We start from the raw sequence: 25,674 nt of genomic DNA, 5'->3' as shown, positions 1-25,674 counted from the left end.
AAGAATCTCATGTTCCACATCCCCGCGAGACAGCCCTGGGACAATCTTTTGGCACCAAGTCTCATGTTTACGGTCCCCACAAGACGCACCGTGTCTCGCAGGTCTTTTAAATGTCTTCCGAGAACTTCCGAGAAGATCACGTATTGTAGACTTGCTTTTGCTTTCCAGGATTTTTTTTTTATAATAGAGAGATATGCAAAAGTTGTGATTCTTAAGTGGTATTGCTTATTCTATTGTCATTGTATAATTTTACCCTTTTTTCAATTTTCATTTTTTCTAATTAATTTTGAATTTGTTCCATCAAAAAGAAAGAAAACTGTTATTTAAAGCAACAGCCTGTAAAAATATTTCCTATATTACCAACAGGTAGCTAGCCAAATGTGGCAGATGTCATTTGTTTTTAATGACAAAACGTGGTATTAGTGCTGGGAGGTATACCGGTTCAAACCGAAAACCATTTCTTATTTTTGTTATGATATGGATTTTTCTTATACCGCAACACCGGTTTAAATAGCCTAAACAATGTTCGGAACGTAGCACAGTGGTAAACAGTTTAAGGGGGGACCTTTTTCACTCCTACAACGCTAAACACACATGCAACACAGTACATGCATTAGTGGAGATATTGCACAGTGAAAATGGACAGAGAACATTCCGAAACTGAAGCTGTAGCAGATAAAGATGAACATGATGACATAGAACAACTTTTGCCGAAAAAGGGAGTCATGTCTGTTGTCTGGAGATACTTTGGTTTCAAAAGGTCAAATGTGGACCATTATTATTTTAAAATGTGTGACTGCTGTTTCTATAGTACTGGATAATACTGCAAACCAAGTAGCACTTCCCAAACCCCCCCCCCCCCCCCAATACTTGAATACTGTGTAATGTACTTGGGAAGTGTGTAATAGTGTGACGATGCCGGTCACTTACAGAGTCCCTCTTCCCACATGGGAGTCTGTTGAACCACCACCGTCAATAGTTATGACCGAGCTGAGCTGACAAATCTCATTGAAGCCAGGGGATGGTATAAAGCGCTCAAGTGCTTTTATTAAAAACAGTCAAAAGTAAAACCAAGTGCCCATTGTGCAGTGTTAAAAAATATACAGTGATACCTTGGTTCACGAACGTCTCTGAACACGTACAAATCGGGTTATGACCAAAAAGTTCGCCTAACTTTTGCATCTGTTCACAACCACACACTCGGTTGACGAACAAGCCAGTTTCCCTTACGGTTTGTACGCGCCGATGATTTCGGCACGTGTTGCATTGTTCTCGGTCAGACGTGCGTGCTTGCACGTGCATGCATGAATTCGCTGTGAACTCTTTGTGCTCTATTTCGTTTCCCTTCCGGTTCGTACACACCAATAAGTTCCTCACGTGTTCAGTCTCTCCCTGTGCATTGTTCTCGGTCAGACATGCGTGCTTTCGCTGTGAACTCTTTGTGCTCTACAGTATTTTATGTGCTTTTGCATTAATTTTGCAGTTAACCATGGCTTCTAAGCAAGTGAAGTGAGTGGTGAAAAGTTCCAAGAAAATTGAAATCGAATTAAAAGGAAGATTCATGGCGATTTGCTGCAAAACTATCCTACGAGTGGCTAGTTCTTCCTCCTCACTTTCTTCATGCCAGAACTCGACTCATGCAAGGTTAGTTTTCTTGGTTGTTTATGGTTAGTTTTTGTATAAATTAAGGATTTTTCAAATGTTCATGTTTTTCCCTGTGCTTAAAACTCATTAAAAAAAGTGTTTACAGCGAGCGGTTCGTAAGGCTATAGCGCGAACTCAATGTTAGTTTTCTCAGTTGTTCAAGGTTTTCTCAATGTTATTCAATGTTTTTACATTTAGTTTACTATTATGCTGTGCATTCTATGGTATAATGCATTCTATGGTATAATTAACTATATTTTTGCTTAAAAATCTTTAAAAAAAATATATATATTTACATACAGTTCGTACTGTCTGGAACAGATTAATTGTATTTACATACAATCCTATGGGGGAAATTACTTCGGGTCACGACCAAATCGGGTTATGACCAGAGTTTTGGAACAAATTACAGTCGTGACCCGAGGTTCCACTGTAGTACCCAAATAAATAGCAAATCCATAAAACCAGTGAAACGTAGGGATAAAATCCATAATACATAAATCTGTTAAAACAGACGTTAAAATGCAGTCTATCTCCTCATACACCACCTTTTGTCTCCCTGGCTCACCCATCACTGGTGTTGCCGGCAGAGCCCCTGCAGCACGAACTCCTTTCTGCTGACCCCCGGCTTGGCTGCCGCCACACTGCGCAGCCAGACCATCTGAGGTCAGCACAGCTCCCTTCTTCCTTCGCGCTCACTCAGTCGCTCCTCGGATCCATTGGGAGGCCTTTGCAGTCACTGCTCCATGGCTCTGGAATGCCCTACCAGAGAACTTGAGAACACAGCAGATTGTGGGCTGTTTTAAAAAACAGCTAAAGACTTTTTTTATTTTTTTTATTTAGGAAAGAACATTAACAAGAAAGCCACTATTTATTGCTGTTTTATCTCTTGTTTTGTCTTTGTTAAATATTTTTATGTAGCACTTTGAGATTTACTACTAATGTAAAGTGCCTTATAAGTAAAATGAATTATTATTGCCTTACATCTCACTCACCCCACTCTACATGCTTAGTCAGTGGAGCAAACCAGCCCCTAGAGCACCTCAGCCTGCGCTCCCACATGGAGCCCCAGCTCATGCTGCCTTCTCCTTCCTGGTGGCTGGTTCGTCTCCCATGACTGCCTTTTCCCTTCTTTAACCTCCTTCTGTTCTGTTGTTTTTCCCCTTCCCCTTTTCCTGCCGGCCCATAAACATATGTCTCCATGGACGCAGCGCCTTAATCACAAGCCTTAGGAAGCAATTGAGAACGATCGCACCCACACGTACAGGTGCGACTCACCCCAATTAAATCTTCAACTCCACGCGGTTGTGCAATCACGCCCACAGAGACGGACACAGCTGAATGGATTTAAAAACTGGCCATATTTTTTGTGAAGCCGCGGCCCTGCTATACCACAAATAGCATTATAAATGCAAGTTGCAGTTTTATTATTTATGTATACAGTATAGCTTAGCTTGAAGCAAGGTCCATATTAATGCAATTTGCAATATGATGGATCAGTTGGTAAAGATGTCATCACCAAGTTGCACTTGTTTTATTTTTATTTGGTGAATACTGTGTAATGTACCTGGGCTTGAAGTTTTGAAGTAATAGTATTATTGCTGGACGCTGCACTATTATTTATTTTATTGTTATTATTTATTAGTTTAAATATTATGCAGTTTAATAATGGTAAAGTCACTTTAACGTGTCAGTGGACAGAGATTGTTAACATTAACAGAAAGTGTAGTTGGTTTACAAAAATTATTGACTATTTATTCCTTTTCTAAGACATGTTCAGTACAATACAACTTTTGACAAGCACCTCTGGATATTTTACGAAGTCTAAATGCCTCTTTGGATGGTTGAAAATATGTTGTCAAAATTATAGTTTAAGTTGTTTGCAAAATTTGTTCAATAAAAAGGTTCTATATTTTGACTGCAACTGTCATGCAATGTGATTCCTTCTCTTCATTAGTGTCACCCCCTTGAAAACTACCACTTTATGGGGCCATGCAAACCTGCATTAATACTTGTGTGTACATTAAAATGTTTTTTTTGTACAATGTACAATTCTCATGATAGTGGAATAGGTTATTCGTAGCCAGTCTACTGCAGTAATTGCAGTGGAAAAATGTGGTTAACATCCACTCATGCATGGGAAAAAATACAGTTGAATACCGTGAAACCGGGATAATTTTGAAAAATACAGTGATATAGAATTTTGTTCATACCGCCCAGCACTACGTGGTATGCAAAATTGTTATACAAATAAATGTTACATTTCTTTGTAATTCTCATCCAAACAGATCAAGTCTCATTTTTCTTTGTATCTTATAAATGTGCATATTGGCATCAGAATCGGTAGATAAATACATAGACATTATCAGAATCGACCCAGAATTCCCATATCGGTGCATCCCTATTTAACATAAAGGCCAATATTCCAGTATATGCTGCAGGAAGTTAGCCGCAAAAAAAAACAAAACACATGCACACAAAACACAACAATAACAACTACTGTATTACCTAAGGGAGCACTGCAACTAAATAACCATAAAACAGGGGATGAAAAGATCGGCTTTTGTGATTAGCCAATTTACTGATCACCGATTGAATCTTTTTCAGAGAAAACTGGTCAATTTAGATCGGCGACAAATCGATGTGCTATAGAATTTTGCAGACCTATTTTTGCACACAATTTCCATGATCAGCTGTAATTTTAAGTGGTTAGCTAAATATTTAATTTGGTAAAACCTATTGGTAAAACTTACACCTCCAGTCATTCACAATATAGTTTGTAACAGTTCTTCATATTCAGAGCAGATTTATAAACATTTCTCTAGTACACTAAACATATCGTTCTGCATTTGATTCTATTCACTCTTGAAACCTAAGATCCTTCACTGTTTTATGTATAGATGTTATCATTTAGCCAAGAAGTCCTTGTTAATCCATAAATAGAAAACTATCATAATTCTGATTTTACTTGAATTATTATAACACTTTAAATTCCCACTTTAAAAATCCTTTTAAGTGTCAAAAATGCACATTTATCTATGTTAGCCATCATTCAATGTCACACAATTGGTCTCCATCTTACGTGGCTACTGGCTTGATCCATAATGCCTAAAACAATGAGGTGTACACTTTTGCTGCATCTGTAAAGCAATTTAAAAAGACACCATTTACTTTGACCATTTACTTTACTTTCAAGGCATTATGCCCATCACAGGCTCAGACAACTCTCAGGATAGCATTCTGCTGCTTGTAGTGGATAATATAACATTATGCTTCAAAAAATGAAGAATATTCATATATGCTTTGCCACACTAAGATAATAACTCATTTATATTCATGAGTGAAGTGGAGACTTTGACCAAAAAAACAACTCAGTGTAAACGAGAAGCTGTAGAACCAGTTTTAGAACAAACTGAAATGACAAAAAAAAAAAATGTTATTCCCCTAACCACTGTTCACAACACAGAAACTGTTTTTTGTGTCAGAGGAAATACAGAAGTCACTAAGCCTTGCACTGTGGTACAAGGAGCATGTCAATCATGCATATTAGGTACTTTCATTCTACCCTTCCATGCTTAAGCAACATAAAAAAAATATTATGAGAAAAGCGTGCAAAGAAACACTCTTCCGTTGTCCCAATTGCAACAACGGCTGTGAGTTGGTGAGTATCTCAAAGCATGTCACATGAAGGCCGTGAACTAAATCTGCATCAGTACAGCAGAGTACACTAGACATACCTGACCTACTGTATTTCATGTTGACATTTTGGTATTTACATGTTTCAAGTTTCTTTTACCATAGTAACGTTTTCTGTTGAAAAAATTTAATATTTGACTTAATTTTCCAGGAGAAAATGAGGCCTTGTCAGTAGCACAATCTGCATCATTCTTAAATGAAATGGCACAATCTGAAAACATTTTGTATGTATTTAGCACAATATACATTCAGGAGTCACAACAAATGCCATATTATACTGTTGCATCAGGGAATACATTTGACAAGTGCTTTCACTTTAGTACTTTATATTTTCAAGCATGTACTTTCTTACTTTTACTTAAGTAGAAAAGTCAACAGTACATTTTTGCTTGTTTATTTGTACTTTTATTTAAGTAAATTGAAGTCTGCAATGTACACTTAAATCACATTTAAATTGTTTGTTATTTTAAACTGTGGAGCAGAGGAGTAAATCAAGGAAAAAAAACGCATCTTCGCCCCCAAAACATTATGAAAGGCATTGTATGTATAAATGACTATGCAAGATACTTTGTGAATCTTTCGCAATAAAAACTTTCCTGCTTAGTCAACAAATAACTTAGTTAAATCTTTTGACTCACTGCATCCTTGCTTTGATGCAAAGTATTGCCAAATTGGCAAACTCACCCACCAATTTTTCCATCTCTACTTTCTATATTAAGCAAGGTACATTCTTACAGTGTGTGGTTATTAACAATGAGGATACCCTGTGGCCAAACTTAAATTACAGGGACTGCTGAACAGCAGTGTTAGGGCCAGGTTATACGTCACACTCATAACGCTTAAACGCATGTGTCATGGCTGCCACACAACATGTGAAAGTATTCATGTTGCTTTTCTTCAGCCATTTCTCGCATAGGCAATACAAACGTTGCAAATTCCTCATCATAATGACACGATACATTTAAAGGTCTCACATACCATCTTTTTTTTTGCACCTTTTCAACTGCACCAGAATGCCAAGAATTTTTATCTTTAACATCTTTCTTCCCTCAATTCACAACACTGCGTTCATTTGTCACTGTGATGATTTCTCACACTGCCACCTGGTGGAATCCTTCAGATACGTGAAGTATGCGTGTTAGTATAGTCCATGCACTGCTTGCACAGCAGCAGCATCCACAACTGTGTCACATAGTGCTTAGTATATCCGCGTGATGTTATATATATATATATATATATATATATATTAACTCTCCTCTTTTAAATAAGTGGGTAATTGATGTTATACAGTATACTATTTGAAATGGGAAAAAAAAAATCAAATTCTCACTTAGAGGATCTGTGCAGAACATTTTCAAAACCTGGCAGGATCTAATCAATAACATTTCAGAACAAGCATTTAAAGCACTGAGGAAGCAGATTCTCTTCCCATTTCTTTTTCTTCTCCATTTATTTTTATTTACTTATTAAATTCATCTATTTACTTATTTTTACTAGCTTTATGTTTTACTTTGCTGGCCATGCTCTCTTTCTCAGGGGTGGGGGTTGATTTGTTTTCAATCCTATTTTTGTAAAAATTTATCTATTTGTATGGAATGTTGTGTGATTACAATAAAATCAATAAAAAAAAGTTTTAGCAAATAATGCATGTATTTTTGAGCATTCAATTAGATAACTGACGAGTGACAGATTGATTATGCAACAAGCAACGTGAATATCCCAGATGTTTTTCACATCTTCTATCATTGTAGCACTGCTGGGATCTATTATTTTTTTCTCACCCTAATACAAACTACAAAAATATAATTTCTGAGTGGAGTATTCCTTTAAAAGCATCTTGAAAGATCTCAGTATTTAACAGTACTTGTGGAACATATTGTCTGGGTTTTTATTTTTTTAGTACTAATTGTTGCAGTATTTAATTTTTCAATTATAAAATGGAAAACGTTTATGAATAAATTGTATATGCACACATTTATTAAAATTGTTCTTTCACCATATGAAGCAGGTGTATGAGAAAAGATTTTTTTATTATTACCAGAATCTGGGAATGGTGGAGCTCTGTTTATGAAACGTGTTCCTTTGCTGTATAAAAACCAGAAAAAACACCCAAAACGTTTAAAGTTACAAGAAATGTGTAACAAGGTTTAGGCAGATTAAAGAACTTTTCTTTCAGATTTCAGATAGACATTTATAAAACAGACCTCACCAGCTGTTCAAAAAGTTCAATGAAGCATGACTATATGACTAAAAATGCATAATGTGATTTTCAAAATGCAAAAAGGAAGTAAAAATATTAGAAACATAGACAAGTTGACTGAGTGGTCACTACACCCATTAAGCTTATTTCTATATTAACAATTTTACAGTATTGATCAACATCTTGTCTAGTCTTTTCCTCGAGGCATAACCTTGCTATATACTGTATTTGAAACTAACATCTTTACAACCAATTTTATGTTGTCTTAGGTTGTATGATGATCTTATCTTCTCTAAACGTATGTATTTTAACCTCCACGCCTTTCTTTGTAAAATGTAGGAGTTCGCACCGTTTACAATTTATTGATTGCTAAACAGTAAAACCCATATACATATTTATCTTTAAAGACAAAAAAGCATTGCTTTACTAGATGTAACTGGGCTACATAAGAAACCTGTTTAATAAAAAAGAGGCAGGTATATTTTGGATATGTTAAATATCCATTTCAACGTTTCAAAATTATCAGACATAGAGGTGCCAAGGTGAACCCCAAAATATGCAACTAAGAAAACAGAGAGTCTCTATTCTAAATAATGTCAACTAACTTTGGTGATTCACGATTACTTAATTTGTGCCAAGCAAGACATTAGTAAATTATATAATAAAAGAACGGCAGGAAGCTATCACCCACCTGTCTATACATCTAAAACAAGAACAACAAAAAAACTTCACTTCAAATATCGTATTGTAATCTTCATAAAATCATTGGTTAAAACATTTTTTCTTCTTTCAAAACAAATTTAAAAAGAGCGTGTGTGATTGATTGTCTTCTGTAACCGCAGGGCTGTCTAAATTCAACTCGAAAACATTTTATTATTCTCTACACTGCTCCAAAATGAAGGGAGGGGAGTTGGTGGGTTTGGCGGCGGCGATAATACTGCAGTATGCCAGTCTGGCGTTTCAATTGATTCAGCACGTTTCGTTGCCTCGCACGACCTTCTCTTCAACGAAGAATGGAACCTCAAACATTTTTACACTCAACTCCACTCTAATCATGTACAGCATACCTACGTGACTCGCGTATAGCAAAGGCACGAAACTCGCAGACTCTTTAACACAAGCTCGCATCCCATGACTACTTCTCTCCAGCGTTTTTTCAAAGGGATTCCCCGATAGTCGCACTAAAATAACCACAAGGCCATAAAGTTTACAGTTAACCCAAAAAATAAAAGCCAAACCCTTCAGTTAAGAGAATAACAAACATTACAGAAATGCCGACGAGTTCCTTATCAAATAAAAGTCTCGTTTGCTACATTCCTACTGCTTCAGGTCAAAATCAAACAGAAGATTCAAGAGTGCGACAGATTTTTAATTAAATTTGGCATATACTCTAATTCAACTACTTACCATTCCCTTCTTTAAAAATACAGTTCTACAATTAATCTACATGAAGCAAAAATACCAATTCCTTCGACTTTCCTCTTCTTTTAAAACGGTACTCCTTGTAGCCCCTTCGTTTCAATGTGTGTAAGGAAAGGAATAGAGAGATCACGCAAGAACGATCTAAAGGTTGATTGGCTGGGCGCTGTAGTAGGCACTGTCGATTGGATCTGTGATACCGTTATGCCCGCCTCTTCCGAAAACGGGCATCTTTGAAAAGCTCTCATAGGCTAATTTTCTGTCAGTCGCATTGGAAGTCTGCAGGTGCTCCCGCCTCCAGCTCTATAAACTGAATATTAATGGGGAATACCCATGTTTTCGGCTATCCTTCATCTGTGTTTATTTACAGTTTTACTAGCCAGATTCGCTTTCGCAAAAACTGATGGCTGAAATGGATTTACAGAGACATGGATGACAATAGTCTATCCAAACTAATATGAATATAAAAATTAATAAATCTTTTAATCGTCAAAATAATCCAGTGTTTTTTAAATTCCACTATTTTCATTGCCGGGGTCCTAAACCCGTCCCAACATCAGCGGTCGAGAAGTGGAAATCTACTTTGGTCCAGCTAGTACTCCACTTCAGGACAAATTGATAAATTAACGTTACTTTAGATTGGGGTAGAAAATCGATTACTGTATAACTAAAAAAAAAACGTATGCAGGGAATTAGGGTACTGTATATGAAAACTCGTTGAACAAATTACTTCAGGCAGGAAATCAACGAAATCAACCCAGATACGATTCCGATCTAGTGTCAAAGCATTTTATAGAAAAAAGGGCAAATAACGAAGAATTTCAAATAAGAAAAGTTTTGTAATCCAGTGGAAATTTTTGGCAAGGTACAAACATCAAATAACCAGGCTCGAGACTGCTATCCAAATGATGATTCACAAATAGGTAAAAAAAAATGTGTTTAAATTGTACTTTTTATAAATTAAAGATCTAGATATAGCCGACAAAAGACAAATACTTCAGTGGCCATGCTAGCCTTATATATTTAAAGTGGGGTGTGAAGAGTAATGCAAATAATAATTATGATGATTATAACTACTACAACGATAATTTTCTAGAAACCAAAACGGCATTAGAACAGAAAAGTGCTGCCTCGCAGTTAGGAGACCAGGGTTTGCTTCCCGGGTCCGCCCTGCGTAGAGTTTACATGTTCTCCCCGTGTCTGCGTGGGTTTCCTCTGGGTACACCAGTTTCCTCCCACAGTCCAAAGACATGCAGATTAGGTGCATTGGCGATTCTAAATTGTCCCTTGTGTGTGCTTGGTGTGTGTGTGTGGGTGTGTGTGTGTGTGTGCCCTGCGGTGGGCGCTGCCCAGGGTTTGTTTCCTGCCTTGCGCCCTGTGTTGGCTGGGATTGGCTCCAGCAGACCCCCGTGACCCTGTAGTTCGGATGTAGCGGGTTGGATAATGGATGGATGGATGGATGGATAATCATTTTCCACTCTTCTTGCAGTACTATGTTGAGTCAATAAGCTTTGACTAAAAGCGTGGGCAACTAGCTTTCTATCCCAAAGTGTATGCCACCAACCTCTCCCTGTCCATATTTCTAGGCAACCGGTCCTTTCCAGGTCTACTGACATAACTCTCCATGACCAAGTGAAGAGTGAAATCAATCAAAAAATGAATTAATCAATTTACCTATCAATCAATCTTAACCCTTTTCAAACTGTTATTTTTATTTGGCTATGCATCACCATACAGTGAAGTTCCCATCGCTGAAGGTATGTCTTAGGAATGCCACTGCTCAGCTGGGTTTCACTTGAAACATCAATCACCCCATTATCCATCCATCCATCAATTACACTTGTGTATTTGGTTAAGTGACACCTTTAAATTGGTTGAGTATAAGTAAGCTAGATGGATGTGCCCTACTCTATATGTGGTTTCCAGCTTTGAACCCAGTGCTGCTGGGCGAGACACTGATGCCCCCCTCCATCTTGATCTGGATATTTGGTTTAGGTAATGGATGGAGACTATCCAGGTGTCGTTCTTGAACACCCATCTTGGCTATCCTTGTAAAAGACTTTGTGTAAAAAAGAATACATTAAGGAAAATTGGAGATTATGTTATGCTGTTCTTTTAGGAGGATCTGATATCACAGGATTACATAATTGATTCCTTGGTTTGTATTTGTACCTATGCTTTCCAGGAAATGCTTCAACTAAGTTATTATGACAGCACAGTCTTTGCTCTATTTCATTCTCCATCATCTCTCAGAAAGTATCACTGTGAACATCGTAACCAGTTGCTTTAGCTGTTTGGATTTGTTTCATTTTATACAATACTTGTTTTTTGTCAGTATGGAATAACAAGATTACTGGACCATGGATGTAGGGCGTGTAACTTAATGTGTGCATTGAAAGTGATGTGGAAACTCTGATCTGTAAACAAGAGCTGTGTAGAGGCAAAAATCAAAAAAGATGTCATTGTGCCCATTTTCAGAATGCTGCACTGTCAAATTAGACGAAGTGAATTACTTTATATTATTACCATGTAGTGTGACATAGGTAAATAAAACCTCAAGGGCGCCAAATAAGGTCTTTCCTACCACATCACTTTTGCATGCCACCTCAAAGCAATAGTGCCATCTCTCCCTTCTTCCTCTTTTTTCTTTGAACAATCAATAATGTTATATTGGTGTCACAGAACAGGAAAGAGCAACTGATTTTGAGCATCTTCAGTTACAGTTAAGAACATAATAGATGCTAAGCTTATCAATTGAAGGAAATGTCAATTATAAAAACAGAGAAACTAAAAAAGTGGGCATTCTTATTCCTCACAATAATGTTTATTTCATTTAATCATTAACTGTGCATGTTGAGGCATGCATTTCAATATTCATTTTCATTATTGTATGTCTTCAGGATACAGAGTATGAGTTTCACTATACAGTAAGTCTCATACATTTCAGTATACAGCTTAAGTATTCAATATGTGTTGAATGTATTTTGGTATACAGTGTATTCATTTCACAATCCGATTTATGCATTATCAGTGTGGATTGTATATGCTTCAATCAATTATAAAATCCACCACATAATTATTAACTACATCAGTATATCATAAAATACAGTATGTCTTTGATAAGCTCTTGTACAAACTTAACAAAACACAAACTCTAAGTTTATTGATGTTAAACGTGTAGTCCACTTGAGTGTCACAACAAGTAATGTGAAAAATCGGCATAGCAAATGTGTAGACAACTCATCACTTCATGGAAAAACTAGCCAAATATTTGAACTCTTTAAGCATTTATTCTTATTTATGTACAAATCCGTTTAGTGTTCACTATACACTTCCTCAGTTGTTTGACTTATTTGTGTGTAAGAAAAACTACTCTCTAAAAACTCTTTTGAAGTAAAGTTTTTTGAAAAGTTGAGCAAATCAAGTTAAATTTTACTTGTTACATACAAATTATACTTATAGTACAACATGTAGTGAAATGCTTAAATGCTCATTCTCAATGACTGTGCCTTTAAGAAGAAGAATAAAAGGACAATATAATAACTATAACAATAATACATGTCTTTATACAGTACATATCAAAAATCATTAATAGAATTTAAAATATGTGATAGTAATATATAATAATTAAATAATTAATTAATAACTTAAATAACTTAATATGAGAGAGTTAACAGTAGGGCATCATGTATTTCGAGACACTTTTCTTGACAGTTTTCTTTGCCTTGATCCGATATTGCTTGGTGTAGATGTCCTCGAAATTAGGGAGTGTACACCCAGTGATGGATTCAGTTCACCGCACCACTCTCTTCAGAGCCCTGCGATCTTGTTCCCAAACCAGGCAGCAATACTTCCTGTTAGAATACTTTCAATGGTGGATGTGTACAAGTTCTTTAGTAACTGGTAGCTTGAAATCCCTGAGGCATCTGAGGTGGTAAAAATGTTGTTGTGCCATCTTCAATAAGGCATCCATCTAGGTACTGTAAAGTCTGTGGGGATGGTAGTGCCTCTGCTGTTTTTTCCTAAAGTCCTCGCCCAGCTCCTTTGTCTTGCTAACATTCAGGAGTAGGCTATAGTCCTGACACCAGTGTGACAAACTTTCCACCTCATCCAGCTATACCTGTTCATTATTGTTAGATTTCAGGCCTACCACAGCTGTATCATCAGCAGACTTGAGTGTATCAGGTCAGGTCATTTTCTCAAAGTGATTATGAATAATCCATTATCTGATTTAATTTTATGTAGCATTTTTGACAGTTGTTTGACAGTGTCTGTCAATCTAAATTTAACAAAAACTATGTTCACTCCAAATTTGTATGTTATGTAAATATTACATGGTGTTTTGTCTTTAAGATTATGTTTTCACATGTTGCTGCATGCTAACTTAATTTTATTTCAACTGTGCATTGCAGTCCAAACCAAGTCACTGCCTGCATGGAATCTTCATGATTGCCTGTTGTCTGCATGGGTTTTCTGCATGTATGTTTCTTTCCTCCCATGATGCACAGATGTGCATATTATATTGACTGATAACTTTAACTTGGTTCTATACTAGAGAGTTGGGATGTATGTGTATGTATGCTCAGCAATGGATCGACACCCCATTTAGGGATAGTTTCTGATTTTAGTTCTGTGCTGTTGGGATAGGCTCTGACACCTTTACGGCCTCAAATGGGGTGAGCAGAATGCACCATGTTAATGCATCCAGTGCTCTGGGTTAGCAAATGGAAGTGCTAATCAAATTGAATTGGATATTTTTCACATTTTATGCTGTTCTTCGCCAATATACTGTAACCATGGGGTCCTGGTGGTCACTTTGTGCTGGGTAATTCTTCCAAGTACTTTTCACAGAATATGCTGTGGTTAATATATGTGTGTGTAAAACCCTTGGGTTTCATGGTGTCACAGGACAGACTGTGTAATCATGTGATTCTTCCTGTGAAGACTGGTGAATCAGCATAATGTTTCAGGCAATACTAAAGGATTTCAAAAAGATCACAGATAAATTAACTACATTGATTTGTATCACTTACACTTTTGAAATACTCCAAATTTATAGTATTTATGCTCTTATAATATATAAAAGGAAAATATTCACCACTTTTTAGTGCATTTATGAAATCTCCATAGGATTATTTAACTGTTCAGCTCAGTAATTTCACATACACCATGATTGCCTAATAAATTACAGATTTTTTTTCAAGTGTCTAAACAGATGCTCTTTGAGCCTTTCTGCTTATGGAAAGCGAAAGCCTTTAGTCGGTGTAATGAAGCATTCACAGTAGTGTTTACTTCTGTGTACAAACGAGTATGAGTCACATGACTTAATTATAGACAGTTGAAAAGAGAAGCAATATCGCTAAAACTGCTTTTGCAGAAGATACCCTGGAAATGTATTAGTAATATTGAGTATATTGTTATTTAATATAATATAAAAAATTTGAGTGTTGAATAAATTATAATATTCTTTGTAAGTCTAAATTTGCAAAATCACTTCTTTCCATCTCTCAGGAAGACAGTGCTTTTCCTGGAAGATACCAAACCTACACTGAGTGTACTCCATCTTGGGATATACAAACAAAACATTCACAATCAATAATACTTGAGCATTCTACAGCTGCCAAATTAACCTAACATGAACATCATTATTATAAATAAACAGAAATCTCTGGAGGAAACTTACATGAATACAGGGAGAATGTACAAATTCTCCTCATTGGACTCCTGGCCATCTGACCTTATCATCGTACACATTTTTAGTGACTTGCAGTATAGTATTATATATAAGGACTCTACTTTTGTAATAATTATCTATCTATGTTATGTTAATCTATATTGATTTATTTTTGTTACATATTAATTATTATTCTTCCCTAAATTAATTTGCACCTATTTATATGTCGTTTGTGAAGCACTTTGAACTATATCCTGTGCCTGAAAATGTGCTATAGAAATAAATGTTGTTAAAATCAATGGAATATGAGGTTACAGATATAGCTACTTCACAACCATGTCATTTCAATTCTATTAAAATTAATTATTTTATTCTTGTATTGTATACTTCACATTATACTATTTAAAACTGAAACACAAAACACCATGTAATGGCATACATTTAAATCTACACTATGTCACACACGTGCACTTAGGAGGCAGTCAATAAGCCCAGAAGTGAGTGAAATATCGTGAGACAAGGGGTTGATATATGGTACTAGCGCCTCTCTCTCACTCTCTCTCTCATCAGACAAAAAGAAGAAATATAAAGTACCTTTCACACTTCCGGGTTCCCAAGATGGCGTCCAACTGTCACTTCCTCCGCTGACTCCCAAGGACCACGTCACTTCCGGCGCCCTCGACATGACCTCACTTCCGGTTCTTTCCCAATGACCTCACTTCCAGTTCAATGTCATTTCCAGCTTTCCAAGATGATGTCACTTCCGTCTGACAGCAATGACATCATTTCCTGCCAACTCACTTCTGTCCACTATTTTGACACTGTATAAATACGCCATTTTTCCTGATGTATGTTGTTGAATGACTGTTAAGTAATTTAACCACATTTATGGCTTTTTTGCATTTCTTGTCCTTTGAACATTATACAGGGATGGTCCCCAAATCTTTTTTGTTGTTGTGGAGTATTATTTTTATCACAACTGTCATATCGAATCATATACAGGTGTGCTCCGTGGGGAGCTCCCACAGAAGGCATACCAGACAAGACCAGACAACTGCCCAAATAATATTAAATAAACTAAGATAAGATACATTCAACTTAGGCCTGCTTGGAGAGGAAACAATCTTATTTCTATGGACCTTGGATAAAAATGTACTCCAGAGCAGTGCTTTCCAAAGTTTTTCCATGGCAACCTTCTAGGATCTTTGAAATTTTTGCTCAATACCTATGTGTACTCGCACACTTAACTAATTTTTAGGTGAGTAGAAAAAAATCCATGTTTACATTAAAATCAAATTGTGTAATGAGAGATTCTCTACAGTTAGTGACTCACATATGACTGGTGAGTATTACAAATTCCTTTGATGTTAGATCGAATGTTTGACAAGTTATCTCTTATTTCTTCATCAAACATTTTAAAGTTCCACATTTTAACCTTTTTATACAGTTTAATTTCTGGTAATCATTTTGTTATTAAAATGTCTTTAAAGTCCCAATTTTAAAGAGCCTTTTGCAGTAAAGTTCATTTTAACTACCTCAGGCAAAATGCAGTTAACACTTAGTCTGTGTCATATGCCCTCATTACATTATACAACTTTTCCAGCAATTTTTAGTTGTAGACTTGGTTTACATAGTCTTAGTGAGTGGAGGCAATCATGGTCAGATCCCAAACTGGCCTGGGACTTGCTCTGAAAATCTTTGTCTTGGGTTGTATGGGCAGGTGCATGCGTGTGTGAGAGCTGACAACCAATAAGCCCACACCCTAAAACAATAGTGTATATAATGCATTTGCAAGGAAAGGAAAAAAATGGGTGTTTTGAATCCTGAAGAAGACAGACTTGTCAGTCTGATGTCTTGTATCTGTAGTTATACCACAGAATGGAAAAAATAAAAAGATAGGCTGAGATTGTAGCTGAACTCCCCGTATCTGGAAAATATTAGTAAAGCCTCTGGCTCTGTCAGGCAACACATGACTTGGCTGTTAGCGAGCATGAAATACTTTATGCAGAGTACATGTCAAACTTAACAACTGCAGTAGCTGGATCTCATCACTTTGAAGGTGTCAGATTTCTTTACTAGGAATCAGAGGGGATGACAGATTACACAACTGCCTCATGACTTCTCAGCCCAGTTTTGAATTCAATCACAATAATCGCCACCATTACACTTAAAAAATAAGTTACATCTGAAAATTATGTATTCTGAATGTCTTCTGCAGCATCGCTCTAGATTATAATAAGTTGAAATAGTTATCAGTCTTAATTTAAATGGCAAGTACAGTTTGGATGTCATATTACTAAACTCTCTGTCTTCTACACTAGTTCTGTTTATCCTTTTGATATGAAGCAGGCTTATGTCTTGAGATTGTAATCTACAACCTGAAGTAAAGGAGTTATAAATTCTTTAAGGTAAATGGGCTAAACCCATTATGGCATTATATGTAAAAAGGTGGGTTCACTGGCGGCCAATGGAGTAATTTAAAAAGTAAGGCTATATTGTTGTTCTGCATCCATTCACCCATCCATACTTCCATTTTCTAAACCTGTTTTTCCAGAGCAGAGTCATAGAGAAGCCTGAACTTATCTACATACCTTTAATTATAATCCGTGCTGCTGTGCTTTGAATTAACTGTTCAGTAGAAAGCAAATTATTTGAATGTGTTGACAATTAAGCAATATGGTAGCTAATTCTACCTGAAAAGACTGAATTAAGTATTTGTTTTTCTTAATGCTGTATATTAAGAATCCACTATTATTTTGTGGCCTTCCTAAGCTGCAAGAAACAGATCTTTGAAGATTTCACAAGTTACAAATGAATTACATATTTTTTTCACCATTATCATAGCTTGCTCAGTCTCTGCATGATGACAGAAAAGGAAACTGAGCACGCTGAATACTTCAGGGCCCGGCCTCTTCTTGCAGAAAGACAACGGAAGTGCATATACTTGTACCAGACACACCCATGAAGGACACCAGGAGCAAAGAGAGCCTTGCTCCACCAACACAGGTTTGAGAGGTGAAGAATGAAGGGAGAAGGTCATTCAGGCAACACCTTTCCTGGGTAGTATAAAAGAGGGCAAATGGAAGTGAAGTTCAGTTTATCTATCATGTCTCAAGAGAAAAGAAACTCTGCTTTTAGGGGGCTGCTTCAAGAATTCTGTTAAGGAAAAGCCTTTCAGTAGTTAAAGAAGCAGCCGATTCTATATTTTAACTGTAAATAGACACATATCGGTATGCCTATGATAGATTAATTGATTCAGAGTTCTGTCTTTAGGTTTACTAGGCATTCCCTACAAGTGATGAACTGGCATATGAAGATACTTCATTTTAAATAATATACACTGAACATAATTAAAATGCTTTTTTTTATATCTATTGCGCAATTGTTTCCTCATTTTCATTTACTTGCAAGTTAGTTTACACTTTGATCAGCATTATACCTGCAAGTTTGTGGTTTACATTTCACAGCCTTAAACACTACTTATACTATGTTAAGCAATTCTTCAATGCTTTGCAGTATACCCAATGCATGCATAATATGTAGAGCTGCAGTTTCAAACAGGAAGGAAAATTTGGCAACCTTATCTTAGGAGTGGCTCATTCTAGTTAATAAATGAAAGGCATTAAAATATTACATTTCTTGGTAAAAGGGCATGAATTGTTTAAGCTAACAAATAAATCTGATTAAAACTGAGAGCCAGTGGACCGCAACGAGACTTAAGTATCCCATACTGATCCTCTTAGACTCTGAAGGTTTATGCTTGACTTGTAGCCGGTACTGCTATAAAACATGAATATCAGCATCCGTGTGCTCTGCACACTTGAATAAAGATTAAAGTTAGCGAAATAAATTCTGAGCCTGCTCCATTACCAAAAAACAATACTGCAGGCACATGGTGTATTTTGGCAAAAAAACAACATAAAGACTTGACCTCAGCATTTAAGAGGTTTATTTGCCTCCTTAAATTAGCACAACAATCCCCATGTTTTTATCTTAACACAGGCTTTATATGAAATGTTATGTAATGTAAGTATTTAGCTCAATCATTATTTTGTGAATCTCATCTTTATACTTTTATGGACTCCTTCTTCTTATTGGGGGGTCTGAAGAATTCTGAAAAACCATTGCTAAATTCTAAAGTAAATGGGAAATAAATGAAAGGTGATCACATTTTAGACACAATAATAGTCAGTAGTAAAGGCAGAAAGTAGTCTTAACACAACGCCCTGCATCCGAATAGAAAATTAGTTTCTATAAGTAAGAATAGTGCAACAAGAAATAAAACTTATGCTTTTTTATTTATTTGTGGTAGTCATAATTTCCCTTTCCAGTAACGGTTGCTGCTTTTCATCCAACATTGTATAGATATACAGCAGTCCTATGACCATAAAAGGTATTAGGTAGATTTGAAAATGGATGAATTAAGGGATGCATGGATAGATAGTCAAAGTCTCACACAGTGTTTTAAAGCTCCCTGGCTATTTCTGAATGTGTGAAAGAAATATAACTGGATACATCTGAATGAGCGAAGTTCATCCATTCATTTCCTGAACCTGCTTATTCCAATACTGAGTTTGAGGATCCCGTCTCAGCCTGATTTGGCACAAGCACAAGAACTGTCCCTGCTTAAGATACCAGTCCATCAAAACACCCTTACACTTTAGGAAATAAATGAACCACATAAATTCTGTATACTAAAAATACAGTTCTTTAGGCTATAGTATTTTTCCTACCATAATGTCCTCTACTGGAGGCATCCCCACCTCAGCCTGCTAACCCTGCGAAAAAGAAAATGGCAATCTCCCCACACAAGATGCCCTATGTCTACTTTATTTTTTCAGTCAGTCAAGATATGCAGACAAAGTATAGCATAATAAAGTGTTTATTAGGATAGAATAATAACAAGTGAACAAAATTAAATAAATGGTGGAAAATATAAATAAATATTAAATAACAGAAAAGTCTGGATGTGACATCTTAATAAAAATACACTCTTGCTTTCAAATAAAAAAGCTTAAACAATAATGTATGCAGAAATACAAAAACTGAAGAGTAACATCAAAGGGAATAACTGTGTTAAAGAACAGCCTTAAGTTTAAGTAGTGGGTTATCTTCAATGTCCATGAGGATGGAGTCTCTCTCTCTCTCTCTCTCTGATGGAATGAAGTCTGTCTTTTACGCTGAGGCAATCCATTCTTTATGCCAAAAAGCTCATGTGACGTTCCATACCTCATGAAGTCACATACAGATCATTGGCTAGCTACTGTGGTGCTGGGCAGAATTCCCTAAAAGCTTTAATCATGAAAATATGTACAAAACACTATCTTGTCAAGGATGTCAAAGATATTTATCTCTAATACCCTTTGGAAAGGTACTCCCACCTAATATTTTATCAATAAACTGGTTATTCTGTCCTAAGATTTTAATTTGAGTTATACACTTAGGTAACATAAAAAGGAAAATGAATTAAAAAAGTCTCAGTTTAGCATAAACTTCTGTAATTCGGGTGTTCATGAGAATAATGAGGTAGAAGTACATAATAAACAAGAACAGTTGCATCAGATATTTGAAATATTAAAATGTGTGTTTCAATTTAAATATTTAAAGTTTAATTATTCTCAACTGTAATAGATAAAAATGAAAATTTACACCACATTCATATAATTGACCTTGAAATAGTCTAAAACAACACTCCATATACTTATGTTTTTTAATTGATCATTTTTAATTTTCTGGGAATGGCCTTTAGAGGGCTAATACAACCAGTAAGAAACCACATATAAAAACATATATATCATATTTATGACCAACAACCTCAAAATAGCATAAAATGACCATACATGCCTATACTAGTTTTATAAAAAGGAGTAAGTTTGACCCCATGTATCCCATTAGGGGGTAAATCCCTCGGGTGTGGTGATGTGGCATGCATAATTTCAAGTCCTGGTAATCATTTTCACTAAAGAAACCTATTGGCCTACTCATTAACATAAAGGTGTAGTTTCCTGCACAAAATAAAGCCCAAAATGACCTAAAATGAGGGGTGTTCCGGTCTAGAGAGCCAAAAACAGGGAGGGACCCCCAAAAAGCTGGATGTCTTGCATAACTAGACATCAAAATTAGTTGAATATCATATGTGGGGGTGGTGAGTCAGGAGGAGCAGGACTAAAAAAGCAGAAATGATTTTTAAAGTGTTCATATGTAATTCTTATTATCATAATACAAAACAGAAACATTCTCACAGTGCCACTCCCAGTGCCTCATTGCACTGATCTGTATGAAATAATTTTGATTAAAGCTCCAGAGTAAGTTATTTTACCTGTCACAGCAGTGGTCCAGTCCATCTGGGCAAAAATTTGTAAATGAGGCAGATTGTAGATGGCTTTTCATATAGTGTTTGTGGTCCCTAAATGATGCTTGTCCACTCCATAACACATGGTAAGGAGTCCTGCCCAGGTTTTAGCAGCAGCAGAAGATAGTTAGTTAATCAGATGAAGTTAGCTGGAAGCCACTCGGCTCATTTTGTTTTGTTAGTTTCTGTACGCATTCTGCAGAGAAGACTTGACACATTGCATGGAAAGACATATTTTGATTTTGGAGTGGTAATGTTCATACAAGCTGATGTGGATTCTTGGAACAACACACCATTGTTAATGATCCCGCAAAATACATAATTCTGTGCCCTAGAGGTTGTTGCTGACAATGTAAGATCACATGGAAAGATATTCTTATAAGTCAACATCATGACGGTCACGTCATTATGTACTCCATGATTTGAGGGCAAATTTTTCATGTGCCACACAGAATAAAGCTGACTATCATCAGTTTAACAATGAAACTAAATACCTGATGCATATTTGAACCAAGAGGGAGACAAAATGTAGTAAAGAATACAATGTTATTGTACAGGTCACTGAAACAAGGAAAGGTTGATCATTTCAGTTATCCTGCTGAATAAACTGAAATGCCTTAGTTAAGAGTGAAAAAGTAATGAAACCTTGATGCCAGAATTATGTAAAGAAGAAAGACATTATAAAAGTAGTGCATGGAATATGGTGTCAAATACTGCACTGAGATCCAGAAGGATGAGAATACTAAGTAATCCAGAATCAGTAGCTAAAAAGACTGATGTATGTGAATTTTATCAAAGCTGTTATAGTGCTAAGTACACAGCATGCTTCAAAGTTTTGTTGAGAAAGTGAAAAGTGGAAATCTGGTGGCAGATGCTGACATTATTGTATTTACTACTACCATTTCTGATTACTGAGGCAATAGTGTGTACTTCTAAGACAATCTGAAACCATAACATAGGAAAGAACAGAATTATTAACAGCAGTTAAGAGCAGAATAAGAGGTTGTAAAAAAGCTTTGATTAAAATTGTAGGAATGAGGTTAATCTGACACCAGCTGATTTTCAGATCAGCTCAGATACCAAGAGATCACTGACTGGAGAAAATGTTGAAAGAAATCTACTTTAGATTAAGGAAATACCATAAGAACCAAGAAAGAACATTAACAAATCTATAGAAACAGAAAAGAGAAACCTTATAAAAGGTTTAGAATCTCCCTGATAAGCACTAATAATGTAGGAGTAAAAGGTGCATTTAACAGATGACAGCACTTCTTTATTTTCTATAAATTGTTCAGAATATTGTTTAACACATACAGTTTGGATGCTTCATTTGGAAACTAGCATATACTATGGTGCACTATGACTAAATGAAAAACACCAGGTTTAAACATATGTGTGCAGACAATGAGATCAGTAGTTATTATAATATACAACTAATTCAGTAGTGAAAATGTTAATTTTAGGAAATGTTTCATGGTAATAATACAAGATAGGCCAGTCAAAGGCTGGATTATGAAAAGAAATTATATGTTTATGAAAATGGTCCTTAAAAAAACACCTGAAGAATGATGAAAAATAAACTTAGGAAAGCCACTCCTTAGATGAAGAAAACATACAAGTATGAAACTGAAGAAAATAAAAGAATCTCTAGATAAAACCATTGTTGGGGGCTTCAAATTACAAAGATACACAGGAAGTTACTTGTGGTTATGGAAGTGAACTGAAGGCAAGACATTTCTGTATATGTTATCTCTACCATTTACTACATTTGTGTAACCTTGAGTAAGTCATTTAACTGGCCAACTACATGATATAATTATGAATCTGTTAAAATTGTGCCATGCTAAATCTATTCATTTTTGAAAATGTGTTAATTCATTTTACAGGGTTTAGAAAAGCTGAAGCATATATCCAGCCTATTATTTAAAGGACACAATCCCCTACTTACTCAGGATAACTATGGAGTTGCCAATCAATCAAACATACACATCTTTGGAATGAGAGAGTACATGCAGAAAACCAGCCCACATAATATGAGGATGCCACTAGAATTTGAACCTAGGTCTCTAGAGCTGTGAGGCAGCAGTGCTGAACTGTAGTGTTTATTAAAATACTGTAGGTCGCAAAATAAGACAAAAAAGAACTTCTTTAGGGAGTTAAAAACTAAATTATTTCCCTTCTTCTTAAATTTAAAGCTAAGGTTGGAGAAAGAAATAAAATAAAGGAAATAAGGTTAACGTGGTATGGGCATGTAATGAGAAGAGACGTAAATAATGTGAGAGGAGAATCATGGGTATGGAAGTGTCAGGACAGAGGAAAAGAGGATGACCAAAGAAAAAGTGGATGGAGTGTATGAAGGTGGACCTAATAAAGAAAGCAATATCAACGGAGGAAGTATACAACAGACTAGAGTTAAATAGGCTGATCCAATATAGAGCTTCACGTGAAAGTGTGAAGAGCTTAAGAAGAAGAAGAATCCTGCAAAAATGTTAACTATTAAAACTTGCTTGTTTTTTTCATTATCTAGAAGTAAACTAGAAGCACTAAATATGTCAATTTTTTTCCCATTTAGTTTGTTCCTTACCCCATATTTTCCAGACTAGGACTGTAGGGTACTAGAATCTGTCTCATAAGAAATGAATGCTAGATAGGACAATGCCCTGGATGGTAGGCAAAATGACCTATTCACACCTTTCCAGCTTTCGTTAATCAATCTAAAGGTCTTTAGAGATTTGAAAAAAAATGATACCCATGTAAGAATATGCAACTCAATATAGAAGGTACCCCAGTAAGCAAATGAATCAAGATCCAAGTGCATTGAGGCTACAATACCACCTGAAGTTCCACCATGCTGGCCACATCAAGACTCAGGCACAGCCGAGAGTGGAACCCTTTTCAGCAGCTCTGTGTAAGACTTTACTTTTGTGCCTTTTATTTTTCTCTTTTTTTATTATTTTTTTATTGATCACTCCTATCACTTTCTTTTATGTGGATTCGTTCCCTGGACACTTTTACTTTTACAACATGGACATGGATTTTAACACACCGAGACTCATCTATTCAAGCAGTCAACTTCAAGCGCTGAGAACAAATGCCAGTGTCGTTGTGGTTCCCTATTTACCCGATGAGGTAAGAAGGCAGTATCGTGGCAGCAGAGCCGGCACTAAGCTAAAAATGAAGCAGCTTGCGAGAAAGTGGTGTTTTAAGCCTTCGGTGCCTTCTGTGATCCTTTGAAATGTGAACTCAATATCAAATAAGATCGACGAACTGGCTGCGCTGGTGAAAAATGTCAGAACCTACAAAGAATGCAGTTTGTTGTGCTTTTGTGAAACGTGGCTAACTACCACCATCCCAGATGCTAACGTGGAGCTACCCAGGTTTAGCACAGTTAGAGTGGACAGAGACGCAAGTACCTGCGGGAAGCACAAAGGAGGAGGTCTAGCTCTCTATGTCAATACAAGGTGGTGTAACTCTGGACATGTTAATGTCAAAATCTCCACTTGCTGCAAGGACATCAAACTGTTGGCCGTAAGTTTGCGTCCCTATTACTTGCCCAGAGAGTTTGGACACGTCATTGTTGTTATTGTTTACATCCCTCCTCGGGCGGATGTGGAGATAGTGAGTGACATCATCCAGCATCCTGAGGTGCTTGTGCTAATCGCTGGAGATTTCAACCATGTGACACTGGACAAAACATTACCTGCCTTCTCCCAGTATGTGGACTGTAACACCTGGGGAAATTAGCCTATTGACTTTCTGTATGCAAATGGTAAAGACACATACAGCGCCACCCCGCTGCCTGCGCTTGGGAAAGCAGATCATAACCTGGTTCTGCTTTAGCTTCACTACAAACCAAGAGTGAGGGAGCTCCCTACAACCACATGCTCATTCAGGAAGTGGTTCCCTGAGGCAGAGAAGGCTCTGAGAGAATGCTTTGGAACTACGGACTGGGATATCCTGTATGGGATCACATAGTGAGAGCATTGAGGAGGTTGTTGACTGCACTACTGACTACATCAACTTCTGTATGGAGAATTGTAGTTCCAGTAAGAACAGTACGCTGCTACGCTAACAACAAGACATGGATTACAAGTGACATCAAGGGCCTTTTGAACCAGAAGAAAAGGGCTTTTAAAGGTGCTGATCAGCATGAGCTCAAGCGCGTGCAGCAGGAACTCAGAGTCCAGCTCAGGGTGGTGAAGGAGCAGTACAGGAGAAAGCTGGAGCAGAAGTTGCAGAATAACAGCATGAAGGAAGTGTGGGATGGGATGAAGATCATCACTGGCTGCAGCTCGAAGCAGGGTGCCACCATCGAGAGAGATATGAAGAGAGCAAACCAAACGTCACATGTGATGAAGACCATGGAGCAGCTGCTGCTTCACCACCTGAGGCCACAGGTATGCCACACCCTCAACCTTCTGTAGTTCACATACCAGGAGAAGGTGGGAGCGGAGGATGCCATCATCTATATGCTACACCGATCCCTCTCCCACTTGGACAGAGGCAGTGGTGCTGTAAGAATTATGTTTCTAGACTTCTCTAGCGCCTTCAACACCATCCAACCTCTGCTCCTTAGGGACAAGCTGACAGAGATGAGAGTAGATTCATACCTAGTGACATGGATCGTGGACTATCTTACAAACAGACCTCAATATGTGTGTCTCGGGAACTGCAGGTCTGATATTGTGG

General features: G+C 36.7%; 1 protein-coding gene across 3 annotated transcripts in view; it reads right to left on the bottom strand.

The window, feature by feature from the left end:
* LOC114650288 (AP-1 complex subunit sigma-2) overlaps nucleotides 1-9,111 on the bottom strand; it is an 87,777-nt gene extending 78,666 nt beyond the window's left edge. For all 3 annotated transcript variants that reach the window (XR_003715981.2, XM_028799830.2, XM_028799831.2), the window contains exon 1: nucleotides 8,948-9,111. Coding sequence is in view for 2 of the 3 variants with exons in the window: in XM_028799830.2 (XP_028655663.1) it covers nucleotides 8,948-8,950 (3 nt within the window). In the remaining variant the exon portion in view is untranslated. The remainder of the gene's footprint in view (nucleotides 1-8,947) is intronic.
* Nucleotides 9,112-25,674: the final 16,563 nt, after the last annotated feature.

Source organism: Erpetoichthys calabaricus, chromosome 4 (genome assembly GCF_900747795.2).
Source record: "Erpetoichthys calabaricus chromosome 4, fErpCal1.3, whole genome shotgun sequence".
NCBI classification, from domain to species: Eukaryota; Metazoa; Chordata; class Cladistia; order Polypteriformes; family Polypteridae; genus Erpetoichthys; species Erpetoichthys calabaricus.
This window is presented reverse-complemented; position numbering and strand designations above follow the sequence as displayed.